Source organism: Hemicordylus capensis, chromosome 2, assembly GCF_027244095.1.
Source record: "Hemicordylus capensis ecotype Gifberg chromosome 2, rHemCap1.1.pri, whole genome shotgun sequence".
Taxonomy (NCBI): domain Eukaryota; kingdom Metazoa; phylum Chordata; class Lepidosauria; order Squamata; family Cordylidae; genus Hemicordylus; species Hemicordylus capensis.
Genome location: NC_069658.1, coordinates 159,403,166 through 159,424,255, shown reverse-complemented (window position 1 = coordinate 159,424,255; position 21,090 = coordinate 159,403,166). Strand labels below are relative to the sequence as shown.

Here is a 21,090-nt window from a genome sequence, read left to right as displayed (position 1 = left end):
TGGCGAAAGGGGAGAATGGCAAAAAATCACCCACATGAGCATTCACATGACAGAAGTAGGGACACTACTGCTACAGGCATGCATGCTACATGCACACAGCTTTAGTAAGTCAGGATATTGACCTTTCAGATCTGGATGCAGAACACGGATTTCCTCATAACTGTGTGGAGGAAAGCATCTGTTACTCCAGCCTGATTGAAAATTAACTTAGTTGGGAAGGGGATTTAAATACTACAGCACCTCTAGTGGCATAGCTAGGGGAGAGGGGGCCCGTGTTCACCCCTCTCCCTGGTGACCCCTCAGAGTGAGGGATATAATTAAGGAAATAGGGAGGGGTGGAGGTGGGGGGCGGGTTCTTTGAGCCCATCTGCTCAATTATAGCTACACCCCTGAGAACCTCACCCAAGCTGTTGGTCCCAGAGGGGCAGGGGAGGGGAGTTAAATATTTGTTCCAAAGTGAAGTCCCTTAACACTATGAGCAGGTCTTGCACACACATTGCAGACCCTGGACCTTTTATTTGTTTTTCAGTCAAGGTTCTCTTCTGCCTCTGCTACACGCATGTTTTCTTAATGGGATATATGGAAACAAACTGGGGGGGAAACATAACACTAATACAGAAGTATTTGACAACATAACACTAATACTGAAGTTCCTACATTCTGCCTGAAGTAATCAATTGTAGTTTTAATTTCACTTTAATGGCTCAAAGAGATGAGAAAGAATATGGAACCAAACAAGCAAAATCTTTTACATTATCCATTTAGTTACTGAAAGTATTACATTAAATAATATAAAACAAGGAATTAATTAGTGCTACATTCAAAGTCTGTTTGTAAATCTTGTCTATTTAACTTATAATTAAAATCATTAATTAATTCATCTGGCTTAGATCAATTAATGTGATGTAAAGGATTTTTATTTATTTATACCCCTAATGGGCCCTCAAGGTGACGTGTAATAAAAAATCTTTTAAAATATTTTAAAATTCTCAACATTCCAACTTGCAAGCAATCACATATTAAAAACTTTAAAACCATTACCAAAAGCAGCAACAGCCATTTCAAAACACCAAACCAGTCAATCTAAAAACACGATGAAACAAAAAGGTCTCTGTTTTTAAAAGCCACGAAGGAGTAAGCCTGGTGAGTACATATTCCATGGAATTGGCACTACCATTCAAAAGGCCCTGCAAAGTATTTGGAGCAGTGCTTGGTCTGATAACCTGACAGAATGGAAGACAACAGATGAGAAAATGCAATCCTTAAGATATCATGGATCTAATCCATTTAACTAGAGATGTTGTCATCCTTCATTAGTCAGGATGTCAGACTTTGTGTGAAGGACATGTATGACCTGAGTGTACACATACAGGTGTACACTTGCTTTCTGTGATATTTCCAACTGCAACAAATATGTGAAAGAAATGCAAATTCCAGGCCTGACCCACACTGCATGTATGTTGCCCTTGGAATATCAAACATCAAACCAGTCTAAGGTATAATTCAAAATTTAATTTCATTCAGGTTTGACAGAAATAATTTCATTAACTGACATTCAGATTTTAAGTTATGTGGTAATAGATAAATTATGCTTTAGACTTTCTCTAGTCTCTCTTTTATACATTTATATAACAAAGCTTATTACAATAGAACTTTCAAACAAGAAGAAACTACTGTAAGGTTTGTTGAACATCTTCATGCAAAGAATAATAATAAACTGATTGACATGAGTGCTGTCTCAAACATTCAGCAGGATCCATTTACTGGATTTTTTAAAAAGGCATCCAATCCATTTAGTTTAGTCAACAGACCACACTGTTAAATACACCAATGGAATCATCTCATATTCTGCAATATACAAACTGGGTTACAGCAATATAACACACAGCTGAGATAAAACAAGTCCCAAGATTAACCCCCCCCCCCGGTTTTTTGTTTTGTTTATTAAAATCCAAACAAGCTCACTTCACCAATTACCTTCTGGGTTTTCCTGCCACCACCAGGAACTTTGCCACGTTAAATCCTAGACCTTGTCTGCTCACAGGTAACATACATAGAAGCCAGCAGATGTACCAGATAAAACAGAGAAGGGCTAATATTCGTTCATGGAGGACAGGTCTATCAATGGCTACTAGTCTGGTGGCTATAGGCCACCGCCACCTCCAGCCTCAGAGGCAAGATGCCTCTAAATGCCAGTTGCAGGGGAGCATCAGCAAGAGAGAGGGCATGCCCTGACCTTTTGCCTGTGGGCTTCTCAGAGGTATCTGGCGGGCCATTGTGTGAAACAGGATGTTGGACTAGATAGGCCTTGGGCCTGATCCAGCAGGGCTGCTCTTATGTTCATTCATGGATTCCAGATCAAAAGTTACAAAAAGTATGTATTCTACAGATTCAACCTCTGTTATGTTGGCAAGCCCTCAAAGCCATTGGATTGCCAGCATATCTCCTGCATGAAATTTGAATGGTTCATGAAGCCTCACTGAGGTAAAAGCTCTATGATATTTTGCTTAATACAAATTATTGAGATAAGGGGCAGGCTGGAAGCAGTTCTTGTATATAACAAAAGAAAGCGGTATGGGGGCATAGCTATTGGTGTTCACCCATGTTCTTGAGCAAGGACCATCTTTTGTACACCCCACCCTCCCACTCTGTGCATTAGCTCTTTTGAGCTCAGCTTCTCCTTTTACAGTTTTTTTTCCCCCTTCCAAAGTCCAACAAGCAAGGCTCTGAAGTTGGTCCTGCTCACCATCGGTGGCATCTTGCTGCCACCGCTGCTCCTGCCACCCACTGCCACTTGTGAGTTCAATAAATTAGAGAGTTAAGACAAATGAAAGGCATTACACATAGTAAAGCATAAATAAATGCACACCTATGAAATAGGAGTGCCTGGATAGATAGTAATACTTTTCAGAAATGCACATAGGAGTTAATGGATAAACATCATGAGGCAATGGACAGAAGGCCAGTGTTATCTTGGCTTATATCAATGAGCTCATGTCTTCAAAGATGCAGGAAGTAAGTGGTTTTCACTTTACTCAGCACTGATAGGCTCTCAGCTGGTCCATAGTTCTTGGCACCAAAGCTCAAGAAGGTGTTTTAAAAGTTGGAAGGAATTTTGAGGAAAGCAACAAGGATGTTTTTTTTTTAAAAAATCTTGAAAGTAAACCTTATACGCGCAGATTGAATGAGCTGAACATGTGTAACTTAGAGAAAGTATAATTAAGCATGACACCTGCCCACCTAAGCAGCCATTTGGGTTGCTTGTACAGGGGGTACTAGTACTCCTAGGAGTACCTGAAGGGCTCTCAGGGAGTACTTAGAGACCTCCTGCTTCCCCACACTGCAGCCATGCTATTTGTTCCCAAGAATTGCCTACTTGAAGGTGATGCATTCTCAGCAATATGATTACTACAGAAGAGGAAGGAGGAGGGTGAAATCTCTCCTCCTCTGCACTTGATTGGCTGACTGTGTTCTGAAGATCAATGTACCCCTCCCCTCAGCCTTTCTAACAGGCTTTAGAAAATTAGCACTGAGTACTCCCATTGAATTTAATAGGACAAGTACAGAGAGCTTAAATTAGCTCTGAATAGCTTGCCCATCCACAGGCTTTTGTCCAGCATCAAGGCCTTATTACAAAGAACTGTTAAGTTGAGGCTGGAAGTGTCTTGTATTTCCTTGGAAATATAGTTCCTCTTCTCTGTCCTTGTACCATTTATTCTAGACAGGGTAAGTTACTTTCTTTTAAAGTTTTGCCGGAATGCTAATGTAGGGTTGCCATATTCTGGATCTCAAAATCTAGGCACCCCAATTTGCATATTATGCAAATTAGCAGATGCACTTTGCAGCTGACTTGTATTTGCTCTGGATATCTATCAACAATAGTTGGGGAAGATATCTTTGCCTGACCATTTTCCTTGACATATTAACAGCAGCAATAGAACAGAAAAATGCACAAAAAGTTAAGGCTGCAATTCTGTACACACTTACTTGAGAGAAGATCTGATTGAAACCACAGTGCTAAGTAGGCATGCATAGAATGTAAAGCTAAGGTCCTTAAACGTTACAATACAAAACCTGGTAGGCAGGCAGTGATCTACATCAAAATCAACTATCCTCTCAACAGCCTGATGGAGATCCCCTGCTGATAAAAAACAAAGACAACATAATTCAGGGGATTACTGCTGTGAAACCCTCCCAGCTAGACTACTGTGCTTTACCTGCCTTAATCCAAGTCAGGCAGTTGAGCAGAATAGTGACCACACATTTTGCTCCATAACTCCACTTCTACAAGGACTAGAACTTAGCCTTTTAAAGAAAGAAAGAAAGAAAGAAAGAAAGAAAGAAAGCTGAAATCCAAGGGAATCTGGGTGGGCCAAGCAATCTATGTAACACAATTAAAATCTGGGTATTACCTGGAAAATTGGAGGAGATGGCAACCATATGCTTTTATCACAAAAATTGATTTATTGATTGATTAAGTGCCGTCAAGTTGGTGTCGACTCTTAGCAACCACGTAGATAGATTCTCTTCAGGCTGATCTGTCTTCAACTTGGCCTTTGAGATCTCTCAGTGGTGCATTCATTGCTGTTGTGATCGAGTCCATCCACCTAGCTGCTGGTCATCCTCTTCTTCCCTTTCCTTCAACTTTTCCCAGCATTATGGACTTCTCAAGGGAGTTAGGTCTTCGCATAATGTGTCTGAAGTATGATAGTTTGAGCCTAGTCATTTGTGCTTCGAGTTAAAATTCTGGATTGATTTGTTCTAGGATCCATTTGCTTGTTTTCCTGGCTGTCCGTGGTATCCTCAAAAGTCTTCTCCAGCACCAAAGTTCAAAAGTGTCTATGCTTTTTCTGTCTTGTTTCTTCAAAGTCCAGCTTTCGCATCCATAGAGTGTCACGGAGGAAACCATGGTCTGATCTATTCTAATCTTTGTAAGTGTAGACACATCATGACATCTAAATATCCTTTCCAGGGCCTTCATTGCACGCTACCAAGTGCTAGTCTGTGGTGTATTTCTCGACTGCTGGATCCTTTAATGTTGATGGTTGATCCTAAAAGGCAGAAGCTATCCACCACTTCATTGTCAATTCTGAGGCTGGTTGCTGTACCCATTGTCTTTAGTTTAGTCTTCTTTACATTTAGTTGTAGTCCCATTTTTTCACTACTAGAGCTTGCTGATCATCCGCATCCTCAGCTATCAGAGTGGTGTCATCAGCATAGCACAGGTTATTGATGTTTCATCCTCCAGCTTTAAAACCACTCTCATCTTCTTCCAAGCCAGCTTCTCTCAGCATATGTTCAGCATAAAAATTGAATAAAGAAGGAGAAAATATACAGCCTTGTCTTACTCTTTTGCCCATCTGGAACCAGTCTGTTTCACCATGTTCTATCTGGACTATGGCTTCCTGCCTTGGGTAGAAGTTTCTCATGAGAACAATGAGATGTTCCGGGATGCCCATTTTCCTAAGGATATTCCACAACTTGACTTGGTTGACACAATCAAAGGCTTTTCTGTAGTCAATAAAGCACATATTGACTTCTTTCTGGTATTCTTTGGCTTTCTCAATTATCCAGCGTGCATCAGCAATGATATCTATCTCTTGTCCCTAGGCCTTTTCTGAAACCAGCTTGAACATCTGGCATTTCCCTTTCCACATAGGGCTCTAATCTGCACTGGATGATCCTGAGCATTATTTGGCTAGCTTGTGAAATTAAGGATATTGTGAGATGGTTTGCGCAATCTGTTAAGTCTCCTTTCTTTGGTATGGGTATGTAGACTGACCTCTTCCAATCTGTTGGCCACTGTGTCGTTCTCCAAATTTGCTAGCATAGTTTGCTTAGCGCCTTGACTGATTCTTCTTCTGTTGCCTGCCTTATTTCTGTAGCTATTCCTGTAGCCTTCCAACTTGGTAATGACTGGAGTGCTGATCTAACTTCATCTTCCTGTACTAGAGGTTCCTGCAAGTAGGGAATATCTTCTAGAGTATCTTGGATGTTGACATCCCTGCTGTACAGATTGTCAGTATACTCCTTCCATCTCCATCTGATCTTCTCTGAATCATTTACTTTCTGTCCTTTGGCATCCCTTAACATACCAATTCGAGGTTAATTGGAACCTCTCTCTGTGTTCAGAGATCTTTTGGAAAACTTGTCTTGTTTTTCCGTGTCTATTTCCATCCTCAAGGTCTTTACAGATATCATTGTAGTACTGTTCCTTGTCTCTTCTAACAGCTTTCTGAAATTCCCTACTAAGTTCCTTCCTAAGGTCTTTATCTTTCTTGACTTTGGCTTCTCTCTTCTTCTTGGCAATTTCCACCGTCTGTTCTGACATGCATTTTGCTTTCTTCTGTTTCTTGGTCTTTGGCAGTCTCTTTTCACATTTGTCGTTAACAACTTCTTTGATTTCATTCCACAGTTCTTCTGTTTCCCTATCAATGAGGTTCAGAACTTCAAAGCGGTTCCTGGTGTTCTCCTTGAAAATGGTGGATACATTCTCAAGATCATACCGTGGAAGCTGGATAGCTTTGTTTTTCCTCTTTAGCTTGACTTGGAACTTGCACATGAGCAGTTCGTGATCTGTTCCACAGTCGGCCCCCAGCCACGTCTTTGCTGTTAGAACTAAGCTCTTCCACCTCCTTGCACCAATAATGTAATCAATTTGATTTTTGTGTGCTCCATCTGGTGATATCCATGTGTATAGGTGCCACTTTGGTTGTTTGAAGAATGTGTTAGCAATGAAGAGATCATTGGCTTGGCAGAAACTAAGAAGTCGTCCTCCTGCTTCATTTCTGTTTCCTAGGCCATATAGGCCAACTGTGTTTTCCTCCTTACCTTTTCCAACTTTGGCATTCCAGTCTCCAATCACCAGCATCACATCTTGCTTGCATTTCAGACTGAACTTGAGCATAAAACTCATCGACTTCCTCTTCTTCTGCATCGTTCGTTGGGGCATAGACTTGAAGCACTGTCATGTTAAAGGGTTGTCACAAGAATACACAATACTTATTTTGTGTGAGAACTGATTACTCAAAAGAGGCAGTTTGTCACCCCCTCAGTTCCCTAAACGTTTAATGATCCCTTGGGTACATCCAGAACGATGACAAAAATTTAAACCACTACTCTCTTTCATCACTTAATTGGCTCTACAGGAAAGAGCTTTGTAGTGTATCTTAGTTTTTGTATGTGCTTAACTTACTGTTCTGTAAGTATCTATTTTATATAACATATCAGGTTGAGTATACTTGTTGGAATAAATTGGCTAACAGAGAGTACACAGTGAAGCATATTAAATATAGCAACAGGGAGGTTATTTAGCAAGTCCAATATTTGTGCCTAAAGAGCAAAGGATCCCAAACTTTTGCCTATTATAATTAAAAGAATATCTCAAACGAGTTTGATGCACAGCAAGATTTGTGTGGTTTGATGGCCCATCATTAAAGCTCTGTGAGCTTAATATATTTCACAGCAAGAAAATCTGTTCTTGATTTGTGTCAAAATGAAAGAGGTCAGTTTAGGCCCTGCAGTCATCCAAACAAACACACAATGATTTTTCATTGGCAAATCTCATTTTCATATGGACATTAAATAAGAATATGTGCACTATTCTGTTGCTAGCAAGGTCCCCCTTGCCTACAGAGGCGAGTGGAAAAAGTCAGTCAATACAAACTACCACTGAGGATTTTTAATATGTTGGTATCAGAGATTCAGGCTACTATCCGACTTAATTAAAATGCAAGACTTATTGTCTAAACCATATAGAGCCAAAAGGAATCTACACAGCTGGAGCAATAAAGCTCTGTGGTGTAGCTTTTAAAAAAGCAGCCACAGCCTTCAGTAAATGTTTGTGCTATAATATTTACTTTTCATGCACTTATTAGGGACTGGGAAGATAATTTATCTTTGAAATCCTTAAATGAGAGCACTTCAGTCAAGTTATGGTTACATTAATAGCCCTCACAACATTTCCATTGGTAAAGGACTCCTCCTGAGGGGATCACCAAGCTTCTGAATAAGGGGACCAAGCTTGATTGGGATCAGGGGCATAGCTGCAACTGAACATGGGGGGGGGGGGATATGTCCCTAAGGGAGGCGAGCCCACTGGCTGGGTGTCAAGGGGGGGGATCCATCTTCACTTTTTGCCCCAAAGTCCACTTGAACCTTGCTACATCCATGGTTGGAATTCATCTGATGGTTCCAGTCAAAAGGTCCAGAAATGCTAACTGCTGGATCCATTTCATGCATTGTCCCAAACAGGCGGAATTGACAAAGCTAGCCAAAATGTATGACTTACAGACCAAGTTACTCAATAGTACTTACACAGGAGTTACTGAAAAGGAGTACTCTACCTACCTACCTACCTACCTATCTATCAGATTTGTTCACCGCCCCAAACTTTCATCTCTGGGTGATTAATAATAACATAGAACAAGTTAAAAACATACACAAAACTTAAGACAATTTATTATTTCTTGTTTACACAGTCAGCCAGGTGTTATTGACTGGTTTATTTTATCCAAACATCAAGTCCTTCCCAAGGACCTAGGATGGCTGAATTTTATTCTCAATGTTGTTGTTATTGTTGTTGTTATTATTTTATTTTATTTACATTTGGTATCCTGCTCTTCCTCCAAGGAGCCCAGATACTTAGGTTTCTCCTCACAACAACCCTGTGAAGTAGGTTAGGCTGAGAGAGAAGTGACTGGCCCAGAGTCACCCAGCTAGTATCATGGCTGAATGGGGATTTGAACTTGGGTCTCCCCGGTCCTAGTCCGGCACTCTAACCACTACACCACGCTGGTTTCCACTTAAACAATTTAGAAGTCAAAAACAGATTAAAACCTAAAAATCTAAAAAGCTGAAAAAGCTTGGGTGAAGAGGTGGGTTTTCAAATGCTTTTTAAAAATTGTCAGAGATGGGGAGGATCGTATTTCAGTAGGGAGCGCATTCCACAATCTCAGGCCAAGCTGGCGGCAACTGGAGATGGACCTCACCATCCCTTTATGAAATCATCCTTATTGTAATTTTAAGAGAGACATTGATAATCTGGAATGGGTTCAGAGGAGGGCAGCCACAATGGTGCAGGATCTGGAAACCAATGCCTATGAAGAATAGTTGAAGGAGCTGTGTATGTTTAGCCTGGAGAAGAGCAGACTAAGGGGAGGTATGATAGCAATCTAGAAATATCTGGAGGTCCATCTCCTAGAAAAGAGGGCAGAACTGGAACCGGTGAGTTGAAATTAAAAGGAATCAGATTTAGGCTAGACAAGAGAAAGAAGTTCCTAACTGTAAGAACTGTTCAACAGTGGAGTCGTTTACTTTGTGCAGTGGTAGGCTTTCTTTCACTCACTAGAGGTTTTCAAACAGAGGTTGGACAGCCATCTGTCAGGGGTTGCTATAGCAGTTTCCTGCATGGAGCAGGGAGTTCGACTAGATACTAGAAGACCTCCAAGGTCCCTTTCAACTCTAACATTGTATGAGAAGAAGCACCAGACTCTGAACACTGGCTCCTTTAAAGCCCACACACTCCAAGCAGAGAAGCAGAGCCCATGAATACTTATCTGGGCTCCAGAGTGTTTGCCTTCAGACAGTGGGAAGTCAACTTGTTTCCTGGGACTGCTCCAGGATCCTGCAGCCCCAGCCTCATGGACAATCAGGACAGGGCACTTTCTTAGAAGGCCAGTAGATGTCGCTAGCTGACATGAGCATTGTGAAAAGGAAAGTAGGCAGCAATGTGAAATACACAGAAGTAGAGCTATTGCTGTCCGCTTGCCTTTCCAGAGGCCTGACCTGCTATTGAAAACAATGGCCCTTGATTTAAGTATAACTAGCCGACCCCACACAGAGCATCTGTGCGCTCTTTGGGGCTGGCAGTTACCTCTTCCCCCCACCTTCTGCCCCAGTCTCCGGTTCCAGGTCCAGCCACCTCTCCTCCCCACTGCCACTTCTCCCCCCCCGCAACACACTTTCTTTCCCCACTCCTGGGCCTTGCTTCCGTGTCCGGGCTGGGCCCGCCACCACCTCTGGCCTCTGCAGCCAGGCCCGCCGCTGCCGTGGCAACCAATTCTCCTGGGTGCGCCTCAGCCAATCAGGCACCTCTGCAGCCCAGCCAATCAGCTGGGCTGCCGGGACACACATTCCAAGGCACACCCAGGAGAATTATATATATAGATATAGATTAAAGATGGTTAAGCTTCTACAGTGGCTATATAGGGAGCTGGAGTGTACATTAGGTCTGAAATTTCTAAAACCTTAAATGACCCAGCTAACTGCTCTTTATGTTCCATGAATTTCACTTAAAGATTAGTCTAATACATGAATAGAACTGGCCCACTTCTTTTAGTTATTGCTTATTTCTGATAAACGTCATCCTGCTGAACTTGTGTTAAGCTGCAGAGCATAATCCACTGCAAGCAAGTAATATGGGTGAAGTAGCTTCAACCCTAACCTTAATGTTCTTTAAAATTACACAGGTAAATTTTTAATCCACATACACTGAGTGCTGCTGACACAATGTAATGCCTCTGCAAAAACAATAGCAAAAAACCCCATGAAATTTAAACATTAAAAATCCTTCTGTTTAAGAAAGTTAAAAATTTTCATTGGTGCTCAGAGTGGAAATTGCAAGTTAAGGTGATCACCTTAACTTTGGTGCTATGTATGGAGGCTTTACAAATGAGGCTCCATGAACCCAAGAGCCTTGCTCTTTCAGCTGGACATTGGGCTGGAGAAGGATGTGTCCCAGCAGGAATTCAAAAGAGCAGCTCCTCCAAGCACCACTTAGAGATTCTGCTGATGAATTTCTGCCTGATCCATCTCTACAATACTGTGGCATATAAGTGCATCATATAAAAGTATGCATACATACTGTAGTGTGTAGTATAAGAGTACACAATATATACTTTCCTATATAGTAACATATCAAAGAATGTTAGGCCTTTCTACCCCCACCCCCACCCCCCACCCCCACAAATCACGTCAGATCCAACACAATCTGATCTGACATTTACATTGTTAGAATCAGACATTTGACCCTTTGATGGTGTCTTATAGTTGGGTTGCGTGGGATTTCCAGTCAAAAAGATTAACTTAAAACAGAAATTGCTACATAGAGATCAATGGGAGACTTAAAAAAAATTAATTACTTGGGAATGACTGAAAATGCTGAAACTTCACACAGTGGTAGTGCATAATGACAGTAATCTGTGTGTTCAACTGGAAGTAAATATCAGCCCACCCACTGATTTTTAATTTAAAAAAAATTAGGGGGAAGGACACTTTAAAAGTATTAGCAACTAGTAGCCTCATGACAGAAGTTGAATTGAAACCCCACTCTGACCATTATTCAAGCCTCATTTGGAGGAATCTGCCCCTTGCCTTCATATAAAAGGAGATTCTCACCCTTTTCCCAATCCCCATTTTATAATTTCAGAGTGGCTGGGCAGAAAGCTTTAAAAGCTAGTGTGGTGTAGTGGATAGAGTGCTGGACTAGGACCAGGGAGACCAGAGTTCAAATCCCCATTCAGCCATGAGACTTGCTGGGTGACTCTGGGCCAGTCACTTCTCTCTCAGCCTAACCTACTTCACAGGATTGTTGTGAGGAGAAACTCAAGTCTGTAGTACGCCGCTCTGGGCTTCTTGGAGGAAAAGCGGGATATAAAATGTAAAATAATTTAATAATAATAAAATATATATTATAATAATAAAATAAATAATAATAATAAAATGTAAATAATACACAGTGGTAGAAGTAGATTGGTCCACCCATTGATTTTTTTATTATGGGAACGGGGGTAAACCTTTTGAAAGTGCTATAATCTGCTTGTTTCATGGCAAAAAGTTGCAACAAGTGGATGACTGGAAGTCCCTTCTCTGACCATTATTCAAGCCTCGTTTGAACAAAACTGCCCCTTGCCTTCACATCAAAAGGAAGAGTCCCTTGTTACAATCCATGTCTTATTGCCTTCATATCAAAAAGAGGAATATCTTTATTATTACTATTATTATTATTATTATTACATTTATATCCCGCTCTTCCTCCAAGGAGCCCAGAGCAGTGCACTACATACTTGAGTTTCTCTTCACAACAACCCTGTGACGTAGGTTAGGCTGAGAGAGAGTGACTGGCCCAGAGTCACCCAGCTAGTTTCATGGCTGAATGGGGATTTGAACTCGGGTCTCCCCAGTCCTAGTCCAGCACTCTAACCACTATACCACGCTGGCTTTTTATTGCATTCCATGTTATTGTTCTTTACATTCATATGATGATGATAGTACATACCTTTTGTGTTCATACATACACAGGTATATTTGGTGAATTTTGAGATAATCAACCCACCTGTCAATTTTAATGATCTTTTTTACCCATCATAGAAAGTGCAGTAACACTAGGTAATCCACAACTTGCTTCTTAAATGTATTCTACCAAAGACAACCACAGGGCTCTGTGGTCACCAGGAGTCGACCCCGACTTGACGGCACAGCTCACCTTTACTGTATTACCCCGTCTCTCTCTCCACACAGGTTAACCAAAGCAGTTTCTGTCCCAAAGCCAGGCCTGAACCCTGATTGAAATGAATCTAGATAATCCATTTCCTCCAAAAATGTCTGGAGGAATGTCAGCCACTATATGCTCAAGCTCCTTGCCCAGGGAAGGAATATTGGTCACAGGCCTATAGTTGTTTACATTCTAGGTCCAGACTAGGTTTATTCAGGAGTGGTCAAATAACAGCTTCCTTCAACCGAGCAGGGACAACTCCCTTTCTCAATGACACATTTAGAGCCTGCTGGACCCAGATAGACATTTCCTCCCTACTAGATTTAATAAGCCATGAAGGACAAGGCTTATGATATGTCTTGATTCTTATAAGTCAGAGGCAGTTCTCCTATCAGAGTCAATTTCTACAAGAGTGAGGAAATTTTGGGGGCTGGTGGCAGACGATTGATAAACAGGGAAGAGGAGGCTGCAATCTTGTGCATGTTTACTTAGAAGTAAACCTTTCTGATCACAGAGGTACTTAAGCCAATATATCGTGTATGTTTTCATTTGCACACATCAACATAGTTAACTACTTCCTGTGCATTTGCTTATGTTTTTGGATTTACTTGTGTTTTTGCGAGCTTCTGTGTATGAATATATGTGTTTGTGTTGTGTGCTTGTGTTTCTGTGTTTGTGTCCATTTGTGCATTTGTGTGTGTGTCTTTGTGTTTCTGTGTTTGTGTGGTCATGTTTGTTGCACAGAAGTGTGTGTTGCGTGCATGTCTTCTTGTTTCTGTGCATGTTTGTATTGCTTGGAGAGGTGTAGCTGTTTGTGTGTGCACACATATGCTGTAAGTGCATCTGTGTTTCTGTGTGTATGTGCATTCAGTTTTGTTGCATGCACATGTCCTTGTGTTTCATTTGAGTGTTTGTGTTTGTGTGTGTGTGTGTATGCGTGTGTTGTGAGCATGTGCTTGTGTTGTGTGGATGTATGTGCTTTCTGTTTTAGCACATATATCTGTGTTTGTGAGTGTGATGTCTTTGTATGTGTGTATTTCTGTTATGTGTACATTTTTGTGGTTGTGTGTATGCATTGTTGCACATGTGTGTATTTCTCTCTCTGTATGTGTTGCATACACATGTGGCTGTGATTGTGTTGCATCTGTGTGTTGTGTATGTGTTTGCATTGTGTATGTGTTTCTGTATGTGCATGTTCTTGTGTTTGTGCTGCATGTGTTCATGTGCATGTGTTGTGCATGTATGTTTGTGTTTCTGTATGGATGTTTTGTGTTAGTGTTTCTGTTCATATGCATTTTCAAAATCTTTCCATGCAGCCCCCAAAAGCACCATTGCTTCTTCCCCATAGTACTTTTGTGGTGTAGTGGTTAGAGTGCTAGACTAGGACTGGGGAGACCGAGTTCAAATCCCCATTCAGCCATGAAACTAGCTGGGTGACTCTGGTCACTTCTCTCTCAGCCTAACCTACTTCACAGGGTTGTTGTGAGGAGAAACTCAAGTATGTAGTACACTGCTCTGGGCTTCTTGGAGGAAGAGCGGGATATAAAATGTAAAAAAAACAACAAAAACAAATAAATAAAATAACTACTCACCAGGCTTCCTCCATCTGTCCATTATTGACCTCCCCTTCCCCAAGAGCCTAGATGTATCACTAAAGGAATAGACATTGAACTTGCAATAGAATCCATTAGCAGGCTCACCCTGCCTCTCTACTGACAGAGAGGTCAGGATTCGGGTCTCATTTTCAGCAGGCCACACTCCACATAACTTTGCCTGAATTTGCCAGCCATACACTTTAATGCATTAGGAAAACCTTAAGAACTTTTAAAGTGCTGCTCACAACTTCACCTCATAGCAATAAAAGATTGCCTTCCTAGACAAACTTGAACAGACGACATAAGTCATTTTCACAAAAATTTGAAAGAAATATAGGGTACATGTGTCTAAAAATAGGACAAAAGGGATTCCGTGTGTCCCTTTAAACTTGCTGTACTTGTGGCAGTTTTTATCACAGCACTTTCAAATTAGGCACATTCATAGACCTCATTAAGTAGCTCAAATGTGCCAAGTTTCAAGTCATTAGCTCAATAAGTGTTATTTTTATAAGCAATACAAGTTTGCAGATTATGATGGTGGGACTCTTTTTTTGCTACTCGCCTTAAGAAAAGAGAATCATGTGCTCCTTTATTTAGCCCAACCTGCACTAGGGCAGGCAGGCTTTCAAGTTAATGCAACTCTGCATTGAACACAGTGGAAAACAAGAACTAGAATGAAACACAGAACCTGGAATGTACATTTCAGGATCAGATAACTAGTTTCCCAGTTCAAATCCCTGAGAGGCAAACTTAATAACCCCTGCCCTCCATGCCAATTATGTAAATGTAGCTTATTATGTAAATGCAGTAATAGCCACCTCTTTTCAGAACCAAAGGTTGCACTAACCAATCCCAGGCCCAGTACCCAGCTGCCTCAAACTCTTCACTTAATATCTGGTCCGGGTCTTACGCTTTCCAGTACAGAAGTTCTTCTGACCTGCTGTACTGGAGCAGTCACTTCAGGATGACAAGGGCTGGTCCAAATAGCACTTTCCATTTTTGTCATCCCTTTCACAGTTAGCAGTGGACAAAAACCCATTCTAATGTTTCAAGCAGAGGGGGAAGCTTGTCAATCTCTCTTGCTTTCCAGCTGGGGGGGAAACCTGCATTTTTGCAGGCAGCTGCTCCTCCTGTGGCTGACTCCTACCAGCCACCAATTTTCTGAGGAATGTCATGTTTGGCTCATTCACACAATGGCCTGCGGTGTAGGAGAAATGCCCATCCTGAATAGGAGAGCCAGCCATGCTCCTGATCGGCCGTCGGGAGCCCTGCTAACTGAGCCAAGCCCTGCTAACTGAGCAAAGGAACACCTTTCAAAGTGCTCATGCTCTTATATTTAGCAGGGTGAGAGCAACCGGTCCTCTCCAACCCCAGCACAGCATCCCTCCAGTGGCTGTTGTTGGTGTCTAGCTTATGTTTCTTTTTAGATTGTGAGCCATTCGGGACAGGGAATCATCTTATTTTTTAAATTTTTCTATGTAAACTGCTTTGCCAGCTTTTGTCGAAAAGTGGTATATAAATAGTTGTTGTTGTCATTGTGGTGTGTTTGTAAATATCAAGGTAGGAGGTAGGGATCACAACTGTGTGTACGGTGGCAGTTGGGTAGGAGAAACGCACCCTACCCCAATTCCATCTTTAGCATCTTACTGAGGTAGGAGGAGAAGTCACCCCTCTCCTATCCTGCTGGTGGTCCTATGAATGAGCCTAATGTCTGAATAGCAGGAGCCAAACACTGGAAAGAGCAACAGGACTTGTTGGTGGTGATGTCACTGCTGTTACCTACTACTACTACGATGGATATTTATATACCGCTCCTCAACCAAAGTTCACAGAGCGGTTTACATAGAAAAATAAATAATAATAACATAAGGCCGATACCAGCAACAGCCACTGGAGGGATGCAGTGCTGGGGCTGAGGCCAGTTGCTCTCCGCTGCTAAGTATTTATTTATTTACCATATTTTTATACCGCCTGATATGTAAATCTCTAGGCGGTGTACAAATTTTAAATATGAGAGAATTGCCACTTTAAAAGGTGTCTCTTAGAAGATGTTACCTGGAAAGACATGGCTTTTTCTGTTGAAAAGCAAGACAGATTTGTAAGCCACCACCCCACCATGAAACATTTACACAAGTTCCACAAAACTACCATGATCTGTCTCACTTCTCCAATCCCCTCCAGCACCCCCAGAATATATATTTTATCTAATATATTCAGGCACCTCCAGAGGCATAACGAGGCTGGAGTGGGCCCAGAGACAAAATTTTAAAATGGGCCCCTCGCTGATACACACACACACTCACTTCACATGTGACTTGCCTCTGGGGGGGCCCTCGAGGCGTGGGGGCCCCCAGGCAGCCGCCTCCCCTTGCCTGATTGTAGTTATGCCCCTGGGCACCTCTAGGGATGACCTACCCAGTGTTCACTGTGCTAGTGGCCAGCCCGAGAGTGGTGAGCTGAGGTGTTAAAAAGGCTCCTCTATACCCATCTTCTCTAATAAAAGCCTTGGTGTCCATCCGTGGACGGACACCAAGGCGTGTGTTCGTGCCTCCCTGGGCTGTTCTGGGCATGCGCGAAGCGCATGCCCAGAACAGAGCAAGGGAGACACGACCACCAGCACCCGGCGGCCATCTTGGGCGGCCAGAAGTGGCCGTCCCGAAAAAGCCGGGTATGCGGCGGCGGGGGAAACTGGCCAAGGCGGCAGCGATGCCGCCGCCTTGGCCAGAGGACGCAGCGCGGCCGAGGCCTGGCCGCGCCGCCGAAGCCGGGCGGGGGGAAGAGGCGGCGGGGGAAGCCGGCCGAGGTGGTGGTGGAGCCGCCGCCGAGGCCTGGCGGCGCCACCGGAGCCGGGCGGGAGGGAGAATTTGGGGCCCTTGCCCGGCCGGGGAGACTGGCTGCGGCATGGAGGCTGTCGGCGGCGACAGTTGGTGCTTGCTGGGCCAGACGTGGAGGCAAGTCGGGGGGGGGAGGTGCTAGCGCCCGTTATTTCAACGGGCCTGAAAATATTAGTGTGTTAATGTTGTAGTTTGCTTAATAGAGCCTATACACAGATTTCATAGCACTAATGTTACGAACTGCATCCCAGATACCCCTAGAGGTGCCAAATGTCAGTTTTTCCTTCCCCCAAGAAATCGACAAATTGAACAGGTGGACTCTGTTAAAAGCTGATGTAGCGTCATGGATAAGTGACTGGCTTATGAATCAGAACGTCACCTCTGCCGTGAACAATCAGTGGTCTTAGGCAAGCTAGAATCTCAGTCTCAGCATCCCTCTCCTGATCTGCAATGTGGGGCTAATAATATCGACACGCTTTCCAGGGTTGGTATAAGGATTACTACACAAGAACAATGTGAAGCAGTTTGAACAATCAACATTGTATGGTGATGCTGCTGTTACTGTTTTTTATATCGTATTGATTTTAACTGTATGCTGCCCTTGGAGTTTGTGCTGAAGTGCCGCTCATAAAGTCTTATGGGGAATAAAGCTAATTTGTTTTAGACTTTGCCGGGCCCAAATAATATCTCTCTCTCTCTCTCTCTCTCTCTCTCTCACACACACACACACACACACACACACACACACTCCTCTCATGTCTAACTAAACCAGCCAAACTGTGTCTTTTGGGGTTCTGTGAAAGCTGCAGTCAGGGGATGAAACCACTTCCTTTTGATATGTCCACTTGATTTGGACCATAGTTATATGCTATATAAGTACTGTATATATCCAAGCAGAAATGGCCAATCCTAACGAAATGGGGTGGGTGGGTGGTGGTCAAGAGAGGCTAAGCTTCCTCTGTTTGCCAGCAGCTTCTCTCCTGCCCTGTTCCAGCATTAACAAGAGCCACCACGCTGCCTTAGACAGGTTGACCATTCACCAAGAAGAACTGCATGAACTGATTAATCACTGACCAGCCAGTGCCGTTTGACCTGACCAATGGCCAGCCGGCAGCAGCTCGGCTCTTGTTGACGGTGAGGCGGAGCAGTCTGGGAGAGAGAGGCTGCCAGTAACCAAAGGCAGCTGAGCCTCACTTTGGCACCCCTCTGCCTCATTGGGATGAAGTACATCTACTGTGTACGTTGAACCCATGACAGAAATGTTGCAGCCAATCAAAAATCTCATCTGTTATGTCGGCAGGAAGCACATCAATGAGCAGCAGGAAAATGAAATGTGAGCTTGGGAGGACTTGTCAGAATAGCTTTCTATGTAATCTCAGCAAAGTTTAGCCTCTTTACTGTTTATTCACAACACCCTTTTCAAGCCCTTTTCAGCCCTTCCCTGCTCTCTTCTCTCTCTCTAAACTCCTTTGCGGGGTAGGGGGGGGGACTCTTTGTTTTAACAATGGGGAAACTTCATGGGCCAGTGATGTTCACTGTTTTTCAAGTGAGGCGTACTTTGGCAAAAAATCTCAAGTGTGAGAACCATTTCCCACTGTGCTAAGCTAACCTCCATGCAATGCTGTACTTTCCCAGCGTGGGAGTGGGGAGCTTTAAGAGAAACAGAGTCCATTAAATCCCAGTATCATCTTGTGGGAACACTAAGATACTATAGTATATCACAATGTATAGTATGCTAAGTATATGAAGATGTAGTATACTAAGATACTGTAGTATATGTCACAGTGATCATTATAAGACTCTGCTTTAATGCAGAATATACTATAACAATATAGAATATAATACAAATATATAAAATAAAATGTAATTCACTGTCTCTCTAAAATCAACAATATATGTTACATTCGGGAGCATATTGGACTGTCAACACTGTAGTGATACATTTTCTTTTCACAAACCATGGACATTTTATGGTCAAAAAAACCCTGTCAGTTCAAGGCTAAAGTTAGGGCTATCTAATTTTGGCACAAACTCTACAAAGCCAGGAAATAGGAACCTAAGGCTGATGCCTTAACAGATGTGCCACGTGATCAGTAATGATGTTGTACAATGTCACAAATCGTGCTCACTTACAACTTGTGCTTCATACACCCACAGTTTTCCTTGGTATTTGAGGCCCAAATTAAGACAGGGAAGGTGGAATATCCGGCATCAGCAAAGATGCCCTACATTGCCCTGGTCCTGTACTACCTTATGAAGCATCTGACCGAGTTGATGCTGTAGCCTTTCTGGGGGAATTTCCATGCTGATGAAATGTCTTATACCCTGCCAGAGGGACAAACAGGTCATCTATCTGGGCATAGTTTTGCTGAGTTGGAGTCAATGTTCTTGAAGGATATGTATAATACTGCACTGCAGCTCCTTCTTTTTTACTATCTCATTGTTTAATAGGCTTGTGCAAAACTTCCGCTGAAGCCAAATTCTCCATACAACACCCCTGGCACTGTGCAGGGGAGAGCTTACCCACCACACAGTACTGCACTTAGAAACATAGGAAGCTGCCATATACTGAGCCAGACCATTGGTCCATCTAGCTCAGCATTGTCTACACAGACTGGCAGCAGCTTCTCCAAGGTTGCAAGCAGGAATCTCTCTCAGCCCTATCTTGGAGATGCCAGGGAGAGAACTTGAAACCTTCTGATGTTCTTCCCAGAGTGGCTCCATCCCCTGAGGGGAATATCTGACAGTGCTCACACTTCTAGTCCCCCATTCATATGCAACCAGGGCAGACCCTGCTTAGCTAAGGGGACAAGTCATGCTTGCTACCACAAGACCAGCTCGCCTCTCCTTTCCCCCAGCACTCGTGAGGTTCCTTTAAGGGGCACTGAGCCATCTTGAGCCATAGGACCATCTTGGAAGATGCTCATTGGAGCACTGGGAAGTGGTCCTTTTAGGGCTGCAGGGACATGATGGGAGCCCTCGTGCCACTCTCCCTTTGCAAGCACTTTCCCCATGGAGCTCTATGGGGAAAGTGCTTGCACAGGGGAGCAGGGGGAGTGGTGCAAGGGCTCCTGTTATGCCCCCACAGCAATCGAAGCACAAGTGCTTTGTGAATCAAGATGCCAGCCCCTGTGTCTGTTAAATACTCTATCTAGCCTAGATACACTGATGACCGAGTACGGCAGATAATACTCAGAGGACACTGGAGAACATGGGACTTCTGCAGGCTGCTGTGCCCCATGGAGTGGATGAAGGGCACTCACAAGAAGTCGTCCTTGTTTTTCTTCTTCACAGGCCATGGTCGAAACAGTCAATAACCTGCTGCAGCCACAAGCTTTGAATGCATGGAAGGACCTACCTGCAAGTGATCAGCTGCGTGCAGCAACCATGTTACTGGACACAGTGGAAGAAAGTGCCTTTGTGTTGGCTGACAACCTTCTCAAGACTGATATTGTGAGCGAAAGCACTGACAACATTCGTAAGTAACAGGAATAATGACCGGGGGTGGGGGGAGAATCTGTGCATGGCCTCAGTTGTGTTGCTGTGGAGCTTCTTCAGATCAAGTAATGCTACCACACTTGTTCAGATGCAAATCAGCTATCATGGTCTATGACCATGTTTTTATTTGAGTTGGGAGAATTAGCTCTGAAAATAACCTGCAAGTGTCAAATAATAAAGGATCGCAGTCTAGGCTCAGAAAAATATCAGCATTAGAGTATCCCTAGCCACCTAATGGTGCAGCGGGGAAGTAACTTGCCTAGGGGAGCAAGCAGTTGCTGGTTCGAATCCCCGCTGGTATGTTTCCCAAACTATGTGAAACACCTATATAGGGCAGCAGCAATATAGGAAAATGCTGAAAGGCATTATCACATACTGCGTAGGAGAGGGCAATGGTAAACCCCTCCTGTATTCTACCAAAGGAAACCACAGGACTCTGTGGTTGCCAGGAGTCGACACTGACTTGATGGCACAACTTTACTTTAGAAGAGCAACAGACTAGACTTGTGAAAACAGAAATGAAGTTTATTGAAATAACAGAAGTGCAATGGAAAATAGGATTTGCTATTGCATATGAGTTATTTGCATTTTTGCCTGCCTAATAGGTTTGAATTCTTGCCATACAAACCTATTATTTTGTTTGTTTTAATTAACCTATTGTTTGTTTTAA

General features: G+C 43.0%; 1 protein-coding gene across 6 annotated transcripts in view; it reads left to right on the top strand.

The window, feature by feature from the left end:
- The window catches only part of ADGRL3 (adhesion G protein-coupled receptor L3), a 753,570-nt gene that overhangs the window by 582,025 nt on the left and 150,455 nt on the right, over positions 1 to 21,090 (top strand). For all 6 annotated transcript variants that reach the window (XM_053298072.1, XM_053298069.1, XM_053298068.1 and 3 more), the window contains one exon: positions 20,217 to 20,400. In XM_053298072.1, coding sequence (XP_053154047.1) covers positions 20,217 to 20,400 — 184 coding nt within the window. The remainder of the gene's footprint in view (positions 1 to 20,216; positions 20,401 to 21,090) is intronic.